Raw genomic sequence first — 22,374 nt, forward strand, 5'->3', positions numbered from 1 at the left:
GGCCAGAGAGTACAGGCCAGAGAGTACTGACCAGAGATAGCTGCTAGTCTGAAATCTAGAACCTGTTATATGTTGTACCATTCCACTCTTTGTACTCTGTGTCATTGCCAAACATTTGGAACGACAAGGAGTGGAATGATAGCAGAAACAGACTGGTACCCCTGCTAGACAGCTACTGGACACTATTGATCTAATGCAATATATGTACTCCTGTTTAGACAACAACAGTCCAACGTTTTTTTTATTAAGATTTCTAAAAGACCAGCATATTAATCAATAATTACTATCTACAGATGATTTATTTGGTGTCTATTTTAGTGGATGTTTACGGATTACCTGTCTCTCTGGGTTGCCAGAGCGGATTGTGTCACCTTTACCTCCTGCTGTATAGGAGACCTCTGCCTGTTGCTACCACAGAGTTGCAGGATCTGGCAACGCATCTCTCCCAGTTCATCCTGTGGGGTAAACAATTGTTCAATGTTAACTTCATCTTCTCTGGGTTGCTGTTTTAGCAAATGATTGATTCAAAACATCATCATCGGGATCCCCATTCCATAGTCTCTATGCTCTTTATAAAAGCCTCGGCCGAGATTAAATCCGATCACACTTTCTAGAGCGTTGTCGACCATTTAAAGCCAATGTTCCTGGGAACCCATCTCTTTAGTATCATGACCTGCTTGAACTCCATCTCACCCTGAGAGATTCAACCAGGGTCTCCATGCGCAGGGCCTTTCTCTCACAGCTCCTCCGGGCTTCTCCCACCTCCTCCCTGATATCACTGTCTCCATGCTGGATCTGACTCAGCTCATACAGAGCACTGGAGAAGCCCACCTTCAGCTCTGACACCAGGCCCTGGAGCTGGAGGAGGGAGAGAGAGATGGAAGGGGGATGGATGGATGGATGGATGGATACATGGATGGATGGATACATGGATACATGGATGGATGGATGGATGGATACATGGATGGATGGAAGGAAGGATGGATGGATGGATACATGGATGGATACATGGATGGATGGATGGACGGATGGATGGATGGATGGATGAACGGATGGATGGATGGATATATTAATGGATGGATGGATGGATGGGTGGATACATGGAAGGATGGATGGATACATGGAAGGATGGATGGATACATGGATGGATGGAGGGATACATGAATGGATGGATGGATACATGGATGGATGGACGGACGGATGGATGGATGGACGGACGGATGGATGGATGGGGGGATGGATGGAGGGATACATGGATGGATGGATACATGGACAGATGGATGGATGGATAGATGGATGGATGGATGGATACATGGATGGATAGATGGATGGAGGGATACATGGATGGATGGATACATGAACAGATACAGGACATGGATAGATAGTGTCAGATTGTTATAAGTACAGAGTATGTGTTCTCAATTACTTCGGCCAGGATTCAATCCGATTGTGGGTTCGCGACAACGCGGCTTTTAGATGTAGGCTAATTTCTAATTGAGACGACAGTGTTTACCGTGAATACAGTCTCCGCGCACGAGGGAACATAGCCTTAAAAGCCACGTTGTCGGTTATGCGCGATAGGATTGAATCCTGTTTTTTCTTGGTTAATTAAAGGCAAAATAACATTACACTGAACAAAAATATAAATGCAACATGTAAAGTGTTGGTCCCATGTTTCATGAGCTGAAATGAAAGATCCCAGAAATGTTCCAGACGCACAAACATTTTATTTCTCTCAATGTTTGGGCACAATTTTGTTTACATCCCTCTTAGTGAGCATTTCTCCTTTGCCAAGATAATCCATCCACCTGACAGGTGTGGCATATCAAGAAGAATGATTATTACACAGGTGCACCTTGTGCTGGGGGACAACAAAAGGAAACTCTAAAGATGTGCAGTTTTGTCACACAACGCCACAGTTTTGAGGGAGCGTGCTGAATGCAGGAACGTCCACCAGAGCTGTTGCCAGAGAATTGAATGTGGAACCTTTATTTAAGTAGGCAAGTCAGTTAAGAACACATTTTAATTTACAATGACGGCTTACTCTGGCCAAACCTGGAAGACGCTGGGCCAATTGTGCGCCGCCCTACGGGACTCCAAATCACAGCCGGATGTGATACAGCCTGGATTTGAACCAGGTACTATAGATGCACATCTGTATTCCCAGTCATGTGAAATTCCTTAGATTAGGGCCTAATTCATGTATTTCAATTGACTGATTTCCTTCTATGACTTGTCTGTAACTCAGTAAAATCTTTGAAATTCTTGCATGTTGCGTTTTATATTTTTTTGTTGTTCTGTATAAATAAAGAGAGACGGTGGGCTACACAACGGTTGTGTAAACATTTGTGTAACAGACAAACTCTCCATTGCACAATCATAATCATCGTATCAACTCCAATGCATACTTTATTGGCCCTGTACACACTCAAGTTGTACAACTGAATTTACAACACATTTGGCACAATCGTTGTGACACAAACGGAGAGTTTTATTGCACACAAGTAATCACACAAGGGTTGTGGAGACGCTACAGAATGGTTGAGTATTAAAAAAAGAAGAAATAATTGTGCAGACAAACTCTTTCTATTGTTTCACAACAAAAACAACATATATCCAGTTATATTACAACCATTGTGTCAAACTCATTATACATCAGTTGTACAACCTGGGTGTGTAGGTGACCACTGTCCTCAGAAAGGAAAAGTATTTCCACAGCCTGTCAACATAAAGATCAACATTCAATTAGATAACACACAACAACAACAACAACACACAATACAGTAGTGTAGGCTAGAACATGAAGCCGAGGAAACGATCAGAGGCAGCTACATCAGAGAGGGTCTATAATGTAACAGGGAGGTTAGTAACCCAAATGGCTCCCTATTACCAATATAGTGCACTAGTCCCTATAAGGGCCCTGGTCAAAAGTAGTGCACTATAAAGTGAATAGGGTGTTATTTGGGACATAAGCCAGACTTTGGGTGTGTTTTAAACATGGGGAATACACCGAGGTAGTTTAATATGTGAGAGAGGATAATCAGGGAGTAAACAGGTTTACCTTGGAGATCTCACTGACTAGCTCTCCCTCCTGAGGCTTCATAACCTCTGTGGGAAGAAGAGCAAACATTTATAAACACAACCCCTCTGTCAGCTCAGCACAAGCTCGCAGATGTGTTCATTCATTACACTGCACTCTAACTGCAGTTACACTGCACTCTAACTGCAGTTACACTGCACTCTAACTGCAGTTACACTGCACTCTAACTGCAGTTACACTGCACTCTAACTGCACTCTAACTGCAGTTATACTGCACTCTAACTGCAGTTATACTGCACTCTAACTGCAGTTACACTGCACTCTAACGGCAGTTACACTGCACTCTAACGGCAGTTACACTGCACTCTAACGGCAGTTACACTGCACTCTAACGGCAGTTACACTGCACTCTAACGGCAGTTACACTGCACTCTAACGGCAGTTACACTGCACTCTAACGGCAGTTACACTGCAGTTATACTGCACTCTAACTGCAGTTATACTGCACTCTAACTGCAGTTATACTGCACTCTAACTGCAGTTATACTGCACTCTAACTGCAGTTATACTGTATAATTACTGCAGTAAAAATATATATATTTTGGATTCAGTATTTACAGCATACTGGAGTTATACTACACTATAACTGCAATCTCTTTTTCTTAAGGGCTGCGGCTGTGGAGAGGAATCTCAGCTTTCTTTCCAACTGTTTAACCCTTCACTGTGTGTGAATGCAACAACTGTGAGTACAGCATTTGTTTCCTGCCTCCATGCTTCACAGTGGGAACCACACATGCAGAGATCATCCGTTCACCTACTCTGCGTGTCACAAAGACACAGCGGTTGGAACCAAAAATCTCAAATTTGGACTCATCAGACCAAAGGACAGATATCCACTGATCTAATGTCCATTGCTTGTGTTTCTTGGCCCAACAAGTCTCTTCTTATTGGTGTCCTTTAGTAGTGGTTTGTTTGCAGCAATTCGACCATGAAGGCCTGATTCACGCAGTCTCCTCTGAACAGTTGATTCTGCTTGATCTCTGTGAAGCATTTATTTGGGCTGCAATTTCTGAGGCTGGTAACTCTAATGAACATATCCTCTGCAGCAAAGGTAACTCTGGGTCTTCCTTTCCTGTGGTAGTCCTCATGAGAGCCAGTTTCATCATAGCGCTGGATGGTTTTTGCGACTGCACTTGAAGAAACTTTCAAAGTTCTTGACATTTTCCGGATTGACTGACCATCATGTCTTAAAGTAATGATGGACTGTCATTTCTCTTTGCTTATTTGATCTGTTCTTGCCACAATATGGACTTTGTATTTTACCAAATAGGTCTATCTTCTGTATATCACCCCTACCTTGTCACAACACAACTGATTGGCTCAAACGCATTAAGATGGAAAGAAATTCCACAAATTAACTTTTAACAAGGCACACCTGTTAATTCAAATGCATTCCAGGTGACTACCTCATGAGGCTGGTTGAGAGAATGCCAAGAGTTTGCAAAGCTGTCATCAAGGGTTGCTACTTTGAAGAATCTCAATTGTAAAATATTTTTAGATTTGTTTAACACTTTTTTGGTTACTACATGATTCCATATGTGTTATTTCATAGTTTCGATTTCTTCACTATTATTCTACAATGTAGAAAACAGTAAAAAAATAAAAAATAAACCTTGAATGAGTAGGTGTGTCCAAACATTTGACTGGTACCGACTGGTCTGTCTGTCTCTGTCTGTCTGTCTGTCAAGAAGGAGCTGCCATGTGTCTGTCTGTCTGTCTGTCTGTCATATGTATTATCCTAGCAGAGGATAATTGTTTAGCTCTAGTGCTTGCTATAGGCTAAATAATATGTGCCTTATTCTTAGATGTCAAACCATTGTATTGATTCTATTTAATCGTTTAACTTTCAGACCACCGTGTATGGACACACAACATTGGACAACTGCAGCGTAATGAAAGCCTGAATGTTATGTTAAACCTAGCATCAAGATTAAAGATCAGTAAACCGAGGAACAGTTCACACCAGTAATAAATATCAGAGGTTTTACCCTCTTCGTCATGGCTTTACCTCTCAGATCACAGGTTAGCACAGAGAGCAGAGCTCCATAATTCCTCTGGGAAGGAATCTTTCCTATACTCCAAACCAGATTGGATATCAGGAAGGCAGACAATAGTGACAAAGACTTGGCATTTAACCTCCTTTCTCTCTGTAGTCATGGTAACCTCTTCCTAACCGTAGAAATATCATCTATAGAATGAGTGTACCACACAAATTGCCAGGGTTTAAAAGCTCTTTCAATAGATTCTATGTTCCTGACTAACCTAGTCACTGACTGACCCAATAAAACATGTAAAAACATAGATCAAAAGTTTTGTATTTCCTTATAAAATACAAAGTGAAACATTAACAAGTTGTTAGTCTTGACAACCTGACTGAATGTTATGTCCAGCTGTCTTGTCTTGATAAATATCTTTCAAGGAAACCTGCACCAAATCATAAATGTAGTATACTTATTGTACTATAGTCAGTGGTCTGACAGTGTCTGTTTATAGTACCCAAGCTAGAACTGCCCCTGCCAGCAATTCCCCTGGTGAGGGGGAAGTGACTAACCTGCCAAAGAGCTCTACACTGCAGGGGAGAAAGACAGAGGCCAAACTACCTCCTTCTAAGCCTAACAGCAGAAGGACAGATCAGATACAGTATTAAAACATAAAGACAGCCCATACACCAGTTAATTCCTACAAGTCTTCAGATGATTGATAAGTGGATAAGTAATTATATTCTCTATTCTATTTTAATATATTAGGTTCACTGGAAAGAAACGTGAAATCTGATTAATATGAAATTACAATATATCCCATTTGTTCTTTAAAAATAACAGTTACATCTAAAAGTTATAATAATTATGTAGTCTAAAATCAAGTCAACCTACCCATATTAAATGATGAAACATCTTCAAATGAAATTCTACCAACAATTTGATGAAACTATAAATGTTGTTATCTTACCGTTATTTGCCACCGCCATTCAGATCATCAAGAAATATCTCATCAAGTGAAATTTTCTCCATCCAAATCCACTTATTTGAGCAAAAACTGACATTTCATTCATTGACACTGCACTCGTGGCGGCGCCCTGAACCTTTGAAAGCAGGTGCATTTGTGCAAGGGATGCACCGACGGATACCTGATACAGTTCGTATCTACCTGGGTGCGTCCACGCAAGACGAGCAGCCTGCGTTAAATCATATGAATGAGTTGTTTTGACCGGCCGGGCTACTCCGAGCCTTAAATCGAGTGCACTCTTGGGCGTGGACGAGTCGAGCCTGGATCTGATTGGCTGGTTTGGACACTCGGTGTTTTTTTAAATCGTAGCTGACAATCGTTCATGAACTCTCTGTCAAAATTTGTACCAAAAAAAAAACGTCAATTCATTGTGTATTTGGTAAGAAAGTCTTTATATATTTTTTTTAGCTTCTGATTAACTTCAGGCAATGTTCTCACGATGCTATTAAAAAAAAAAATAATAATAATTTGCTTTCCATTAGCTAGCTAGCACGATGGTAACTCCATAGCTAGGTCAGACAGGTCGTTAGATAGGTCGTTAGCTTGTGTATCATTCATATCAAAGTATTATTTAGCTAGCTAACAATTCATGTCTAACACCGATTCCACATTAGCACAGATATGAGAGATCTTACAGGAGTTAACGATAACTTGAAACCGCACTTGACCAAGACGGTCATGTAGACATGGTGTGTGTGTGTGTGTGTGTGTGTGTGTGTGTGTGTTTAGTCGCCAGTGAACCAGTGCACCTACTTGTTCTGTCATTACAGTAACTAGCTAGCTATCGGTTAATGTCGTTTAAAAATGTCTGTGACTGACATAGCTTCCTTCCAACCCTGCCTCAGCCAGAAACAATGAGGACCACCAGTGAGTTTGATTCGTCCTCCGATGAAGAGGAAGTTTGTGAAGAGCATCTGACACCTTTCCAGATCTCCTGGCAAGTTGCTAACTGACACATGACTCAGGGCAAAGGTCACTGGCCTGGTTACACATGTCACTGATCAAGTAGGTGACCCATGTATCTATACATAGCCTAACAGACCTGGTAGTACATTGATCAACCATTCTCCCTGACAGGTTGCCCTTGTCCATAGTGGATTGTCCTTTGTTTCTTGGAATATGTCCTTTGCCAGGGTGCAAATTCAAAGATATCAGAAGAAATTTACTGAGAGATGTTGGTAAGTTGACCTATTTCTGTGAAATCAAGTGTCCTAATAGTAGGCTAATTCCCCTGAAGAGGGCTATGGTGAGATTGGATGGGTTGTGAACTGTTATGTCTTTGTCATCATGGGTAATCATTGTCAGCGGGAGGATGAGGGAGGGGGGGGTAAATCTTCTCTCTGTCTTTCGCTGCAGTCAAGGCCGACGTGACTGTAGTGTTGTTCTGAGTCCGCTTGTTGACATTGTGTCCCAAACGGCATCCTATTACCTATGGGTGCTCTTTTATAAGGGAATAGGGGGACATTTGGTCCACATGCCTACAGTATCTTCACATCTTTGTCCAGGTGAGCTGCAGAACCAGGGGGTGCAGGATGTGTTTGTGTTCTGTACCAGAGGAGAGCTCCATAAGTACCGTGTGCCTAGCCTGCTGGAGACCTACAGGCAGCAGGGGCTCGTGGTGCACCACCTGCCCTTCCCTGACGGGGGCACCCCTGATCTGCAGCAGTGCTGCCAGATACTGGAGGGACTGCAAGCCAACCTACACAACAACCGGAAGACTGTCATCCAGTGAGTACGAAAGTGTTAGTTTGGATTACTGACGGTGTCATGTAATAAAATCATGCTTTTGACAAGTTCATCGTTTGACTTGATGCATTCATTTTTAGCCCCTATTAGCGCAATCTCAAAATATTTGAGATGGGGGGTCGTTTTAAAGTGCCGGGTAGCACGTTCCTGTCTTCACAAAACGAACAAGTGTTTAACTACTAATATATTCTGTGCTTCTCTCGCCAGTTGTTATGGAGGTCTGGGTCGCTCTGGACTAAGTACGAATTATTATTATTCTTAAACATTTTTTGCTAGTCAGTCATTTTGCCTCAACAACATGACTCTGAACGGGTGTCTGTCTTCAACAGTTGCTGCCTGTCTGCTGCTTCAACTGTCCGTCTCCATGACTCCCAACAAAGCCATCGAGATCCTAAGAGAGCACAGAGGGGGTGGGGCCATTCAAACAGTCAAGGTGAGGAGACACTTCTAATCTTTCTATCAAAAATCTCTTATTGTAGAAGCCTGGTCCCAGATCTGTTTTTGCTCTTGCCAGCTCCATTGCTGAGCCATAAATTCATTGTTGTCAAGAGAGCAGAAACAGATTTGGAGCCACTAAATGTATCGTCTGTCCAGATTCTCTATAATGTTGCTGTAACTTCCTCCTTCAGCAATACAACTTCCTGCATGAGTTCCGGGAAAAATACTCTGCCTACCAAGAAACCAAGGCAGTCTCAACAGAGCGATCGGTGTCGCGGTGATACCATTCCCCTTCAACTGAACTCTGTCCTTTTAAAATTAATTGGGAGTAATAAAAGCATTGAATATTAACCGCTCTCAAGAAGATGGTTTGACAAGATTGTATGTGTTCTCTTATAGCACTTTTTTTTTTAAAGCCCTATTCTTAAACTAAAAGTTTTAGAGATTATCGTGTTGCTGTGCTCTATCTGCTTTACATTATGATTAATGAGTGCCTTTGAAATAACTATTTGAATCCCAATCCAGTGGCTTCTATTACGTGGGACTGTTGTGAGGCGCGAGCGCCATGTTTGTACAGCATAATGGTAGATCAGCTCTGTCCATTGAGCCAGGAAATTAAACCAATCTGGTGCACATCAGTGTAACGAGGGTAGGTTTATTTGGAGTCAATCACTAGTTGTGATTTTGGGTCTAGATTCAATCTGTACTGTGGAAAATTAGTTTTAAAGACTTTCTCCCCCCCCCCCATTCTATGCAGCACTTACCATGAATGTGTTCTCAGAACATTGCCTTAAATATTAATATTTTCCTTCGTGAAATTAGCTACTCTAATATGAAGAGGAAAGTGACATCAATTTACTTCCTAATGACTTTACAGGTTGGATTAAAAAGTCCATTACAGAAGACATTGGGATAAATATTCTTTATCTTTTTAGAAAGTAGTCAAATTCCTGCAAATGGAAATCAAATCAAGACAACCTGATTAAAAATCCTGAAATTGTCACAAATAGGAGTGTGAAACTTGGCAAAAGACACATTCTCAAATAAATATAAATTGATTTTTTTTGGTAGCCAAAATTGAAATATACATTTTTAAACCAATGCAATAAAGTCAACTCTAAACAGGTACATGATGGAATTGGTTGTTTTTGAGTACATAGCAGGTTCAATGGTTACACACATGCCTCAGTAGGAACGTTTTTACGATCACACATTTCAGAAATGTCTACTCGGGATTGCTGTAGCGTCACATCAAAATAGCCTATTAGCATCTACAAACAAAAACACCCCTTAAAAGCAAGTATGTATAACAAGGGGCCACAAAAGTAGAATGATAAGTTTTCAGAAAGCATAGTAAACCTAAACTGTGTTTGATATAAGACAACCATACTGATTGTCCCTGTCTGTGCAACACATTTTCCATCAGGTGATCAAGATAAAACCCATTATACCTATTTAGGTGAGTTCTAGTTTTCAAATGTGTCTGGGCAAGAAAACTATTTTCAATATTCTACAATTGAATAAGCATGTAATTATGACAACCCCAACACAAAATAAATTTTCACAAGCTTGGCATATAATTCACATCCTTAATACAGTATTTATTAGATAATAAGCAACACACCTCTGAATATAACTGATGGTGTTGATCACAACAGAATCTCTTCTAATTTGTAAACAGTCAAAATTAGGGAGGGGTGGGGTTGTAAACAGTCAAAAGTAGGGAGGGGGGGGTCAAAAAAACGATTTGAAATCAATTTTAAAGCATCAGATAACCACCTAATGGGGGGGGGAAAGGGTCCAAATGTCTGTCGTTGTTAGTCTTCCCCTCAGAAAGCATTCAGTGGACTGACTAAAACTATGAACGAGAGGAAAGCTGTGACCCAATTTGAAGATAAAAATAAAAAAGGGAGAAATGTTGTTTGTTTAGTAATGTCTGCTCTGGGTAGAGGAGGTTAGTCCATCCTGTTGAAACGGCAGACATCTTGTATCGCTCTGTGGTAAATAATCTTCCTGCAGGTCCCGGTTTCAGCTTCTCCACTAAAACCACAGTGTTTCATCTCGTACATGCAGATCATTCCTCTGACCACTCTTAAGAGCTCACCAACACGTAGATCATCCTGTTAGAGGAAAATAAAGAGCATTTGTTTAAGGTGGGGGATGTTTAAATTGATTCTCTGGCATATCGTCTGGAGTGACGACTGGATTAAAAAAATACACAAAAATTACTAATGGTGTGATATTCGTTAGATCTTCTCTATTTCTAAGATTTTCCGTGTATTTACTATAAATGGCAAGTAACACTTGAAAACCAGACAGCCTTGAATAGGCAGATGATATTACATACCCATAGAGATAGTAGAGGTGGTAGAGATAATAACATATCCATAGAGATAATAACATATCCATAGAGATAATAACATATCCATAGAGATAATAACATATCCATAGAGATAATAACATATCCATAGAGATAATAACATATCCATAGAGATAGTAGAGGAAATAGAGATAATAACATATCCAGAGATAGTAGAGGAAAGAGATAATAACATATCCATAGAGATAGTAGAGGAAATAGAGATAATAACATACCCATAGAGATAGTAGAAGGTAGAGATAATAACATACCCATAGAGATAGTAAAAGAAGGAGAGGAGGTAGAAGGCCAGTTTGCACCAGCCCTCCTTTTGACAGAAGGCCAGGATGTCAGCGTTCATGATTGTTGTTGGATCATAGAGGCCTGGACCACTCATCACCGGCCTGCTCATATACCTGCAGAAAAACATATGAGACAAAATGTATGATTACCCTTTAGAAACATTTACTCGTATACCTGCATGAAAACACAAGACATTAGCTGTGTTCGAATACTCATATAAACAGCACCATTTGTGATGTAATTTGAGTACGTAGTATGCTTTTTTGGTCATGGTATAGATAGTATGCTAAAAGTTCCCAGATGTCGTACTACATTCGCCAAAATACAAAGTATACAAACAGTGGACACTATTTCCATGCTTTTAGGGCCCATAATGCAATTCTTCAGAAAATGGGCGTGGCTTCATAACGTTTCAGAATTGAAGAAAATGGCGGAAAATATGAAGCCGAAGTCCGACGAGAGCGGATACAAATTAATTGCTTTAACTAATGACAAAGGTTGAGCAGTGTAATAAAGTAATGACTTTTCAAATAAGTTAGGCTACACGTTATGTTGGCGGACATTTTTTTTGCCTACGCTATCCTTACGGATAGCATATCATTACAGCAGTATGTAGCTGTATGTTAGCTAGCTAGCTAACGCTAAATTGGCTACTAAATCCAAATCAAATGTATTAATAAAGCCCTTCGTACATCAGCTGATACCTCAAAGTGCTGTACAGAAACCCAGCCTAAAACCCCAAAACAGCAAGCAATGCAGGTGTAGAAGCTACTAAAAGATGGAACTTGCCCGTATATTAACTAGATGATACCTAACTAACTACCCAAAGTTTATTGACGTGATTATTCAAGTCATTCTAGGCTAAGTGGTATAGTCGTTGTGCTTTCTCAATGGACATAAATTAGCTCTGGCTATCTACTCTGATTTCAGACCACTTTCGCCTTAGTGTGCCAGAAAAAAAGTTCTGCTCAAAAAGCAGAATTAAATTGTTGCCTGCAGCAGCAGTTCGTCACCAACGATCTGGATGACATTAAAACAGCCTAACCAACTCTGCTAGAGAGAGTAAAATGGTCATTTGTGTCTGGAAGTAGCTAGTCTCTCGCCGAGAGGGAACGGACAAACTGAATTTACAAATGCCCAGAGCACACTCTGGCACTTCAGACTGCATTTACAAAGACACCCAAGGTCATAAAATGTATAGCTAGTAATGTGATGCTAAAAAGATAGCAAGAGGTTGCATAGCAACAGTATCAACTTCCGGTAGACAGACTTAGTGCTAGTACACTCAACTGTATGGATACTGTTTGTTTACAGTATACTAAAATGAACTAATAGTATATACTCATTAAGTGTGTAGTATACGGTATGTTAGCTTGGGTATTCAAACACAGCTATTTACTCATAACTAAAGGAATACATTAAACATTTACTTATAGGAGGGAAAAAATGAACTATTTCTGCATTCCAGCATTGAAACAGGACACATAGCTGTGTTCAGCTTGGTTTCTAAGTCAACTACACTGGTTTCTTGTAGAAACATTACTAAACACAGCATTGAAACAGGACACATAGCTGTGTTCAGCTTGGTTTCTAAGTCAACTACACTGGTTTCTTGTAGAAACATTACTAAACACAGCATTGAAACAGGACACATAGCTGTGTTCAGCTTGGTTTCTAAGTCAACTACACTGGTTTCTTGTAGAAACATTACTAAACACAGCATTGAAACAGGACACATAGCTGTGTTCAGCTTGGTTTCTAAGTCAACTACACTGGTTTCTTGTAGAAACATTACTAAACACAGCATTGAAACAGGACACATAGCTGTGTTCAGCTTGGTTTCTAAGTCAACTACACTGGTTTCTTGTAGAAACATTACTAAACACAGCATTGAAACAGGACACATAGCTGTGTTCAGCTTGGTTTCTAAGTCAACTACACTGGTTTCTTGTAGAAACATTACTAAACACAGCATTGAAACAGGACACATAGCTGTGTTCAGCTTGGTTTCTAAGTCAACTACACTGGTTTCTTGTAGAAACATTACTAAACACCGAAAGGCAGCATTACAAACGGGAGCATTAACCAAAGCAGAAATCAGTCACCCAGGTCGAAATTAAATCAAGTCGTTTTCAATAAATCGTTGAAATAAAAAGAAAAATAGCAGTTGTAAGGGTCAACGTTGCAGCGGGAATATCTAAGGGTTAGAACGTTTTAATGTAAGGCTTAGACTCAATCTGATCCAGTGTTAGAGCGCGCTCGACATTTAAAGGTGAATTTCAGATTGAGTTGACATCTGCAGCATTTACCATTAATGTGATATATGCTAACGTGGAAACATTGCCTTTAAAAAAAAGAACATTGGTCAACAGCACTCCAAGGGTTGAATCCAGGTCAAAGTCAAGATTGTTCTAGATGTGTACGTACCTCCAGACGTGGTAGGCCAGCAGTGGCATGTTGAGGCCTAGGGTGAGCCACTCAGCAGCACACAGGAACATCACGCAGAAGAACACATGGATGAGATACTCCGGGAGCACAAGCTGGGAGGAGCATGTAAACAACACATTATTAGCCTTATACTGAGGGAGTCATATGAACAAGACAAGAGTCAGGAGGAGTCTCTGAAGGCTGCCTCAGACCATTCTACAGACTGGACAAGAGTCAGGAGGAGTCTCTGAAGGCTGCCTCAGACCATTCTACAGACTGGACAAGAGTCAGGAGGAGTCTCTGAAGGCTGCCTCAGACCATTCTACAGACTGGACAAGAGTCAGGAGGAGTCACATAATGCTGACTCACTATAAACTGAAATAGACCGTAGAATACAACCAATAAATCAGGAAGTAGACATCTCAATCTCTGTTTTACACTTGATGTTAATAATTACAACAGAACAATAAAATGCACAGGACACCATGAACAGGAACTAACAGTCAGATTTCATCAACATTTTGAAGAAACAGTCCCCCCCCCCCTCAGCACACACATTGTTGATGATTTTAACACATGTTTACATTACATCATACAGTAGATGCTCATTGCACAAGACCTTGGGGGTGGTTGGCAGGGCAGAGAACAGAACAGAACGCACCTTTCATGCACTACCAAGAGACATACAATGTGGAACATGCATCATGTCATATACGTTTGGACCAGAGAGAGGACACCAGGGCCGGAGGAATCAACTCACACCTAGGCTGCGTCCAAATGGCACCCTATTCCCGATTTAACAAAAAAAAAAAGTGCACTACTTTAAGAACAAAGCCCTATGGTTAATCTATGGGCCCTGGCCTGGTCAAAAGTAGCGCACAATGTAGGGAATAGGGTGCCTTTTGGGGACGCAGGGGTGAGTGATCCTGTCTGCCTGTCCCATAGGGCAGGACAGGGCTACTGTGATGTCATCTGGTGTAGGCTCTGGCTTGTGAGGAGGAGGGGGGGGGCAGATGGAATCACTACATGGAAGCCATGCATTTGATCAAGGAGGGGTGGTTCAGGATGACCCACCACTGCCCACAGATGGAAGGGGGGTGGGGTGGGAAGGGGTGGACACAGTGGGTTTTATCCCTGCACTGCTACATTTAAAACATGTGGAAGGAGACGGAACCCTATTTCCTATAGGGACCCTGGTCAAAAGTAGTGCACTACATAGGGAATAGGGTGCCCCTTTGGGACACAATCTATATGACATTGCCCATAAGAGAAAACGGAACTATTATGGGCAAATTTGATGACTTAAAATTAAACCCTTGAAACTCAAATCTGCAGGTCTGTGATGCGGCGCCCATCTTGAACAGAACTAGAGATTAGGATGAAAACCCAAATCGCACTCTATTCCCTACATAGTGCCTTACTTTTGACGAGGGCCCTGGTCTAAAGTGGTGCACTACATGGGGAATAGGATTCCATTTTGGATTCACACTATACCTAGATGAATTCATGTAAGTTAACTCCACCCGTCTTTACTATTCAAATCAGTGATTCCTACAAAATGTTGATCTAGAGGGTGTTAGATTCTACAGCCATCTGTTCCAAACCCCCCAGGTGACCATATATAGGCTTGAGCCAAAGTCTAGTAAAATCTACTGTCGTTGTGTTTACAAACATACTATTAAAATCAAAACCCTAGTCTAGAAAGCATGACGGTCAAGCAATTGGGGATTAAAAAAAAATCTCTGCATTTTACAGCGCTACTTTATTTTGACAATTTAGAATTGATTCTTATAACGCTGCTTTAAAAAAAACTGGCAACCTTGGACTAGTTAAGGCATACAAGGGCAGTAGGGTTGTGGTACAGCAACAGGTCTGAATGATCCAGGCCAGAGTAATACAACACAGATTATCAAGTCCAGAGATCCACAGCAATACAACACAGATTAACCAGTCCAGAGAACCACAGTAACACAGATTAACCAATCCAGAGATCCACAGTAACGCAACACAGATTAACCAGTCCAGAGATCCACAGTAACAACACAGATTAACCAGTCCAGAGATCCACAGTAACAACACAGATTAACCAATCCAGAGATCCACAGTAATACAACACAGATTAACCAATCCAGAGATCCACAGTAACACAACACAGATTATAACCGCCTGGTTTAAGGAGCCTCCTGTCACTGTCCACACAAAATCCATGTTAAACTGTCGGAGACCCGTCAGTGAAACTACAATACTCCCTCTTTAAATATTGAATTATGTCCTAACCTATTAAAATGTAGGCTTGGCCCTACTTAAAATCTCTCCTTGGGGGAAAAAAATAAAAATAAAATAGAATTCCCATTAAATCCTCAGCCAACTAGTGAATAAATAGGTCATTTTAATATTAGAGATATTACAGACGTATCCTTATGACAGCACTATGTGGAAACAAAGGGTAGGTTGTATAGATTCATGCATGTTCTGAGCATTTGCAAGTCTTTTCAGTTAACCTTTGTACGTAGTGCTATACAGGTCAATAACATTGGTGTCTGCATTGATGCGTCTTCCACACATCCCAATGCTTTTGAAGAACACCTCTTCCAGTGTAATACAAATAAACTACACTTCCTACAGACCAAGGCCCCTCTTGGTGAGCGTCCTGAATGGCATCCCTACTCCCTATGGTGGCCCTGGTCAAAAGTAGTGCACTAAATAGGGAATAGGGTGCCTGTTGTGGGATACAAGCTTAAAAATGATTATAAATAAAAGCGTACACAAACATGTTTCGGACCAGTTTTCGCCACCCCGCCCCCATTTCCTTACGCTTTGATTTTTGAAATCTGAAGCACTGAAGAGCCAGTTACAGACATAGAAACATAGCAGCCTGTTAAAAGTGGTTGAAATGAAGTCTATGCTATACGCTACTGTACTCTCCAATCACGAAGGATCTATATATCTCACAGGGGGAAATGGGCTGGGTGATACAGAAGGCACACAACTCAGGAAGCAACGCAACGTACTAACATGTGTACATGACTGCTATGCTACTGGCTCAGGCACGAGAAAGAACAAAACAATAAAAGGAGAAATGGAAACTGACCGTTGAACTTCATCATCGGGGGTGGCAGGGTAGCCTAGTGGTTAGAGTGTAGAGGAGGTAGGGTAGCCTAGTGGTTAGAGTGTAGAGGAGGTAGGGTAGCCTAGTGGTTAGAGTGTAGAGGAGGTAGGGTAGCCTAGTGGTTAGAGTGTAGAGGAGGTAGGGTAGCCTAGTGGTTAGAGTGTAGAGGAGGTAGGGTAGCCTAGTGGTTAGAGTGTAGGGGTGGCAGGGTAGCCTAGTGGTTAGAGTGGAGGGGCGGGGGGTAGCCTAGTGGTTAGAGTGTAGAGGAGGTAGGGTAGCCTAGTGGTTAGAGTGTAGAGGAGGCAGGGTAGCCTAGTGGTTAGAGTGTAGAGGAGGTAGGGTAGCCTAGTGGTTAGAGTGTAGAGGAGGCAGGGTAGCCTAGTGGTTAGAGTGTAGAGGAGGTAGGGTAGCCTAGTGGTTAGAGTGGAGGGGCGGGGGTAGCCTAGCGGTTAGAGTGTAGGGGTGGCAGGGTAGCCTAGTGGTTAGAGTGGAGGGGCGGGGGTAGCCTAGTGGTTAGAGTGTAGAGGAGGTAGGGTAGCCTAGTGGTTAGAGTGTAGGGGTGGCAGGGTAGCCTAGTGGTTAGAGTGGAGGGGCGGGGGGTAGCCTAGTGGTTAGAGTGTAGAGGAGGTAGGGTAGCCTAGTGGTTAGAGTGTAGAGGAGGCAGGGTAGCCTAGTGGTTAGAGTGTAGAGGAGGTAGGGTAGCCTAGTGGTTAGAGTGTAGAGGAGGCAGGGTAGCCTAGTGGTTAGAGTGGAGGGGCGGGGGTAGCCTAGTGGTTAGAGTGTAGGGGCGGCAGGGTAGCCTAGCGGCTAGAGTGTAGGGGCGGCAGGGTAGCCTAGCGGCCTAGCGGTTAGAGTGTAGGGGCGGCAGGGTAGCCTAGCGGTTAGAGTGTAGGGGCGCGGGGTAGCCTAGCGGTTAGAGTGTAGAGGAGGCAGGGTAGCCTAGTGGTTAGAGTGTAGAGGAGGCAGGGTAGCCTAGTGGTTAGAGTGTAGGGGCGGCAGGGTAGCCTAGTGGTTAGAGTGGAGGGCGGCAGGGTAGCCTAGTGGTTAGAGTGGAGGGCGGCAGGGTAGCCTAGTGGTTAGAGTGTAGAGGAGGTAGGGTAGCCTAGTGGTTAGAGTGTAGAGAGGTAGGGTAGCCTAGTGGTTAGAGTGTAGAGGAGGTAGGGTAGCCTAGTGGTTAGAGTGTAGAGGAGGTAGGGTAGCCTAGTGGTTAGAGTGTAGAGGAGGTAGGGTAGCCTAGTGGTTAGAGTGTAGAGGAGGTAGGGTAGCCTAGTGGTTAGAGTGTAGAGGAGGTAGGGTAGCCTAGTGGTTAGAGTGTAGAGGAGGTAGGGTAGCCTAGTGGTTAGAGTGTAGAGGAGGTAGGGTAGCCTAGTGGTTAGAGTGTAGAGGAGGTAGGGTAGCCTAGTGGTTAGAGTGGAGGGGCGGGGGGTAGCCTAGTGGTTAGAGTGTAGGGGCGGGGGGTAGCCTAGTGGTTAGAGTGTAGGGGCGACAGGGTAGCCTAGTGGTTAGAGTGTAGGGGTGGGGGGTAGCCTAGTGGTTAGAGCGTTGGACTAGTAACCGGAAGGTTGCAAGTTCAAACCCCCGAGCTGACAAGGTACAAATCTGTCGTTCTGCCCCTGAACAGGCAGTTAACCCACTGTTCCTAGGCCGTCATTGAAAATAAGAATTTGTTCTTAACTGACTTAACTAGTTAAATAAAGGTAAAATAAAAAAATCGGACTCAACTCTTGAGGATGTTCGACCGAGTCAGGGTCTAACAACATCCAATAAACTGCGTTGAGCCGGTTTGGCTATGCTAAGTCATTTTGTATCATCAATCAGCACAGAAAGCTGAGACTCCAATCCATAACCCGGATGTAAATTAGTCCAATGAGGGCAACTATTCTGAGAATTGTTCACTGAAAAGACGTTTGCAAACACACCCACCCCCCCGTGCAGAATGACAGACTGGAGACTGAACTTGAACTGGCATTTTATATCGAAGATTGGTACAAACCTTCAACGCAATTTTGACTCTTTTAATCTTTTTGACCTTTTCAACTGTCTTTATGCCGATAAAAATTGTAGATAAAAAAAAAATGTGTTAGAGTTTGACAACTGACAAGATCACTGTACATTAACAGTCAGATACTCAGGTTGGAATTAAGCATAACAGCAGAGAAATCCCTGTGTGACTACTAGGCCATAACCCCATCCCTCCTTAGTGTGACTACTAGGCCGTATTAGCCTCATCCCTCCTCAGTGTGACTACTAGGCCGTAACCCCATCCCTCTTCAGTGTGACTACTAGGCCATAACCCCATCCCTCCTCAGTGTGACTACTAGGCCGTAGTAACCTCATCCCTCCTTAGTGTGACTACTAGGCCGTATTAGCCTCATCCCTCCTTAGTGTGACTACTAGGCCGTATTAGCCTCATCCCTCCTTAGTGTGACTACTAGGCCGTATTAGCCTCATCCCTCCTTAGTGTGACTAACAGGCCGTAGTAACCTCATCCCTCCTCAGTGTGACTACTAGGCCGTAACCTCATCCCTCAGTGTGACCACTAGGCCGTAACCTCATCCCTCAGTGTGACCACTAGGCCGTAACACCATCCCTCCTTAGTGTGACTAACAGGCCGTAGTAACCTCATCCCTCCTCAGTGTGACTACTAGGCCGTATTAGCCTCATCCCTCCTTAGTGTGACTACTAGGCCGTAGTAACCTCATCCATCCTCAGTGTGACCACTAGGCCGTAGTAACCTCATCCCTCCTTAGTGTGACTACTAGGCCGTATTAGCCTCATCCCTCCTTAGTGTGACTACTAGGCCGTAACCCCATCCCTCCTTAGAGTGACTAACAGGCCGTAGTAACCTCATCCCTCCTCAGTGTGACTACTAGGCCGTAGTAACCTCATCCCTCCTCAGTGTGACTAACAGGCCGTAGTAACCTCATCCCTCCTCAGTGTGACTAACAGGCCGTAGTAACCTCATCCCTCCTCAGTGTGACTAACAGGCCGTAGTAACCTCATCCCTCCTCAGTGTGACTAACAGGCCGTAGTAACCTCATCCCTCCTCAGTGTGACTACTAGGCCGTAGTAACCTCATCCCTCCTTAGTGTGACTACTAGGCCGTAACCTCATCCATCCTACTACATACATACATACATTATAGAAAGCAAATCAGTATTTGGTCAAAGAAGCTAGATGAAAGATGTCACCTACAACCATTCATGTTTTACTTACCGGATTCAGTGTGTTACATTGATCAATGGGATTCTTGTAATCAGTCTTCAGTTCATCAAATGCAATTATCTGTAGAGAAAGAGGATGTATGTTTAAGTAAACGACTTCATCCCACATCTTGTATGACAGAGACAACTGCACCATTGAACATAAACAACGATTGCAAATCATATCAAGATTGCCATTTTTTTTAATAATGTGAACGTAAATAGTCAAATATAGTAAAAAAATCAATATTGTCCGAGAGAGTTTTACACAGTTATCAATACATCACGCAAAAGTAGGCCTATATGAAACACAGGCCTTATTTTAAATGTTTCTAAAAAATTCCCAATGGGGAAAAATGAATCGTGGAAAAACGATTGGAACCATTTCCCTGTTCGACCGCTAGGTTTTATGGGTATTAGGACACGTCCACTGTGGTCATTAACAGTGAGGATAAATTAGCTTTGTAGAAATTAGAGAACAAATATCCCCAGGAAGATACTGTTGTACTACAGTGTTTGTTTACAACGTCCTCAAGCACTAGCTAACGTTAATAGCTACAACAACAGCCAACACAGGGACTAATACATTATGCAGGCATGTGGATTAATAACTGGTATCCCAATAACAGTCTAACTCAGGAGACTTCAGAGGCCTCGAAAGCGAGTTATTATCCGAGAAGAAATAGAAAGTATAGAATCTGGAAGACTGGGACAAACAGAAAACATGGAAAATGGCAGTAATCAAGTCAAAGGATTGTCATGTTTCGACGAGGCCCTCGGTTAATTAGTGTATTAGCTTATCTTATTTCGCCAACTAATGTTACACCCTATTTTAGATACCTCCATATAGCTAGGAAGCTACCGTTAACTATAGCAATCATACGCTGATGTTACCATTCAAAGTTAGCTAAATGCTAACGGGTGGCTAGCTACGTATTGTATGTAAAAATAAATAGTTACCCATTTGTTTCTGGATAGCTAGTTAGGACACATATTCTGGTCGTGGACATAAACGAATGAGTATTTTCGGTCCAACAACACGAATTGCAGTGTGTGTGCCATTCATTCTTGGCTAGTTAACGGGTGCCAAAAGCCCGTTTGCCACTAGTTTAGAAGAAAACATTGTCTCTCTATATAATACCTATATTCACTTTCAAATCACACCGTTTGATTTTCAAGACATCATTATACTTACGTGCCAAATGGCGAAGAAAATAAGAGCGGCCGTAAGCAATAGAGCAAGCATGTAACAAAAGGCCGCGAATGTGAACGCCATTTTTGTGTTGTGTCGCTTGACACAGAAACTACAGAACGCTGTGACTGCAGAGGAACGCCAGACAGGAAGCGGAAACAAGAGTATGCGCACATATTTCCCCTACTTCCGGATGCGTTCCACAGTGTCGCGACAGGCGCGATTTTGGCAACACATGGGAGTTTCACGAAAGAATAAGCATTTGAGACCCCCTCACCCTGAAAAACAGTTTTATGTAATGAATTGCCATATTATAATCGGACATATATTACAACTAGACACACGTAAGAGATTCAACAAGGTGATTCTGGATATTAAATGCTGGCAACAACATTAAACATATTTTAGTTTTGTTTTATTGGGACAAGTGTATAAAGCATGGAAAAATACAAATATTTCACAAGTTTCACTCACACCATTGGGTAGCTGAATATGTTACATGTTTGAGACGCTGTTTTGGTTAAGAAAAAATGTAATAAAAGCTGTTGATCTGAGAAAGTACAGAACTATTATAGGAAAAATACATCAATTCAGAGCGATCAAAGACACTTAATAAGCCACATGATTTTACAAGGATATAGCTATATCTTATTCATGAATGCAGGTTGAAGAATTCTTCCCAAGGCTGATTATCTCCATGTATCAGTTCCAAATGGCAGCCTATTCCCTTCATAGTGCACTATAAAAGCATAGGACTAAGAAGTGCACTATAAAAGCATAGGACTAAGAAGTGCACTATAAAAGCATAGGACTAAGAAGTGCACTATAAAAGCATAGGACATAAGAAGTGCACTATAAAAGCATAGGACATAAGAAGTGCACTATAAAAGCATAGGACATAAGAAGTGCACTATAAAAGCATAGGACATAAGAAGTGCACTATAAAAGCATAGGACATAAGTGCACTATAAAAGCATAGGACTAAGAAGTGCACTATAAAAGCATAGGACTAAGAAGTGCACTATAAAAGCATAGGACTAAGAAGTGCACTATAAAAAAGGAATAGTGTGCCATTTGGAATACATTCCATATTATCACACAAACCATGTTGATAACGATCAAACTACTGTAGTGTTTAACCTTAACACACTATCAGCAATTTCCCCCCTTTTTGGATTGCCATTTGCATGCATGTTCTCTATATTATTGCTTGTGTCAACTAAAGTACGCCAATTTTTAAAATTCATTATTGAGGATACATTCACGGTGCAAAACAAAGACCATGCAGTACATACTGAACTATTGAATGTTTGTTTGGGAATTGTTGTTGTTGTCATAACGCAAACTGTCGGGACAAAAGACACACACTGACGAAAGCATGCACTTGTATATGAAAGTAGCTTACCACATCAAAGTTATATATTTATATATATTTTTTTAGAACAGATTATTAAGCATTTTCATTTTTCACACCAGCCGATTGCACAATTC

The 22,374-nt window shown here is 42.0% G+C and overlaps 3 protein-coding genes across 5 annotated transcripts in view; 1 reads left to right on the forward strand and 2 right to left on the reverse strand.

Annotated features, from left to right (window-relative positions):
- LOC112247676 overlaps positions 1 to 6,381 on the reverse strand; it is a 32,566-nt gene extending 26,185 nt beyond the window's left edge. For 2 of the 3 annotated variants that reach the window (XM_042330301.1, XM_042330299.1), the window contains exons 1-5: positions 6,050 to 6,381; positions 3,062 to 3,108; positions 2,669 to 2,719; positions 694 to 858; positions 337 to 455 (exon numbers count right to left, since the gene is read on the reverse strand). In XM_042330301.1, coding sequence (XP_042186235.1) covers positions 337 to 455; positions 694 to 858; positions 2,669 to 2,719; positions 3,062 to 3,108; positions 6,050 to 6,068 — 401 coding nt within the window. In that variant the 5' untranslated portion in view covers positions 6,069 to 6,381. The remainder of the gene's footprint in view (positions 1 to 336; positions 456 to 693; positions 859 to 2,668; positions 2,720 to 3,061; positions 3,109 to 6,049) is intronic. The other variant, XM_042330300.1, reaches the window with a different exon arrangement.
- On the forward strand, positions 6,381 to 8,698 carry cdkn3 (cyclin-dependent kinase inhibitor 3). The gene is made up of 7 exons (XM_024416489.2): positions 6,381 to 6,485; positions 6,952 to 7,043; positions 7,184 to 7,284; positions 7,612 to 7,834; positions 8,060 to 8,091; positions 8,182 to 8,285; positions 8,482 to 8,698. The coding sequence occupies exons 1-7, from the start codon at positions 6,429 to 6,431 to the stop codon at positions 8,569 to 8,571; spliced, it is 699 nt and encodes a 232-aa protein (XP_024272257.1). The 5' UTR covers positions 6,381 to 6,428; the 3' UTR covers positions 8,572 to 8,698.
- A 499-nt stretch (positions 8,699 to 9,197) lies between these two features.
- On the reverse strand, positions 9,198 to 21,038 carry cnih1 (cornichon family AMPA receptor auxiliary protein 1). The gene is made up of 5 exons (XM_024416490.2): positions 20,887 to 21,038; positions 19,705 to 19,773; positions 13,380 to 13,492; positions 10,922 to 11,065; positions 9,198 to 10,410 (listed from the first exon to the last, which is right to left on the reverse strand). Exons 1-5 carry the CDS (start codon positions 20,965 to 20,967, stop codon positions 10,383 to 10,385), a joined length of 435 nt encoding a protein of 144 aa, XP_024272258.1. The 5' UTR covers positions 20,968 to 21,038; the 3' UTR covers positions 9,198 to 10,382.
- Positions 21,039 to 22,374: the final 1,336 nt, after the last annotated feature.

Source organism: Oncorhynchus tshawytscha, linkage group LG11 (assembly GCF_018296145.1).
Source record: "Oncorhynchus tshawytscha isolate Ot180627B linkage group LG11, Otsh_v2.0, whole genome shotgun sequence".
Taxonomy (NCBI): Eukaryota; Metazoa; Chordata; class Actinopteri; order Salmoniformes; family Salmonidae; genus Oncorhynchus; species Oncorhynchus tshawytscha.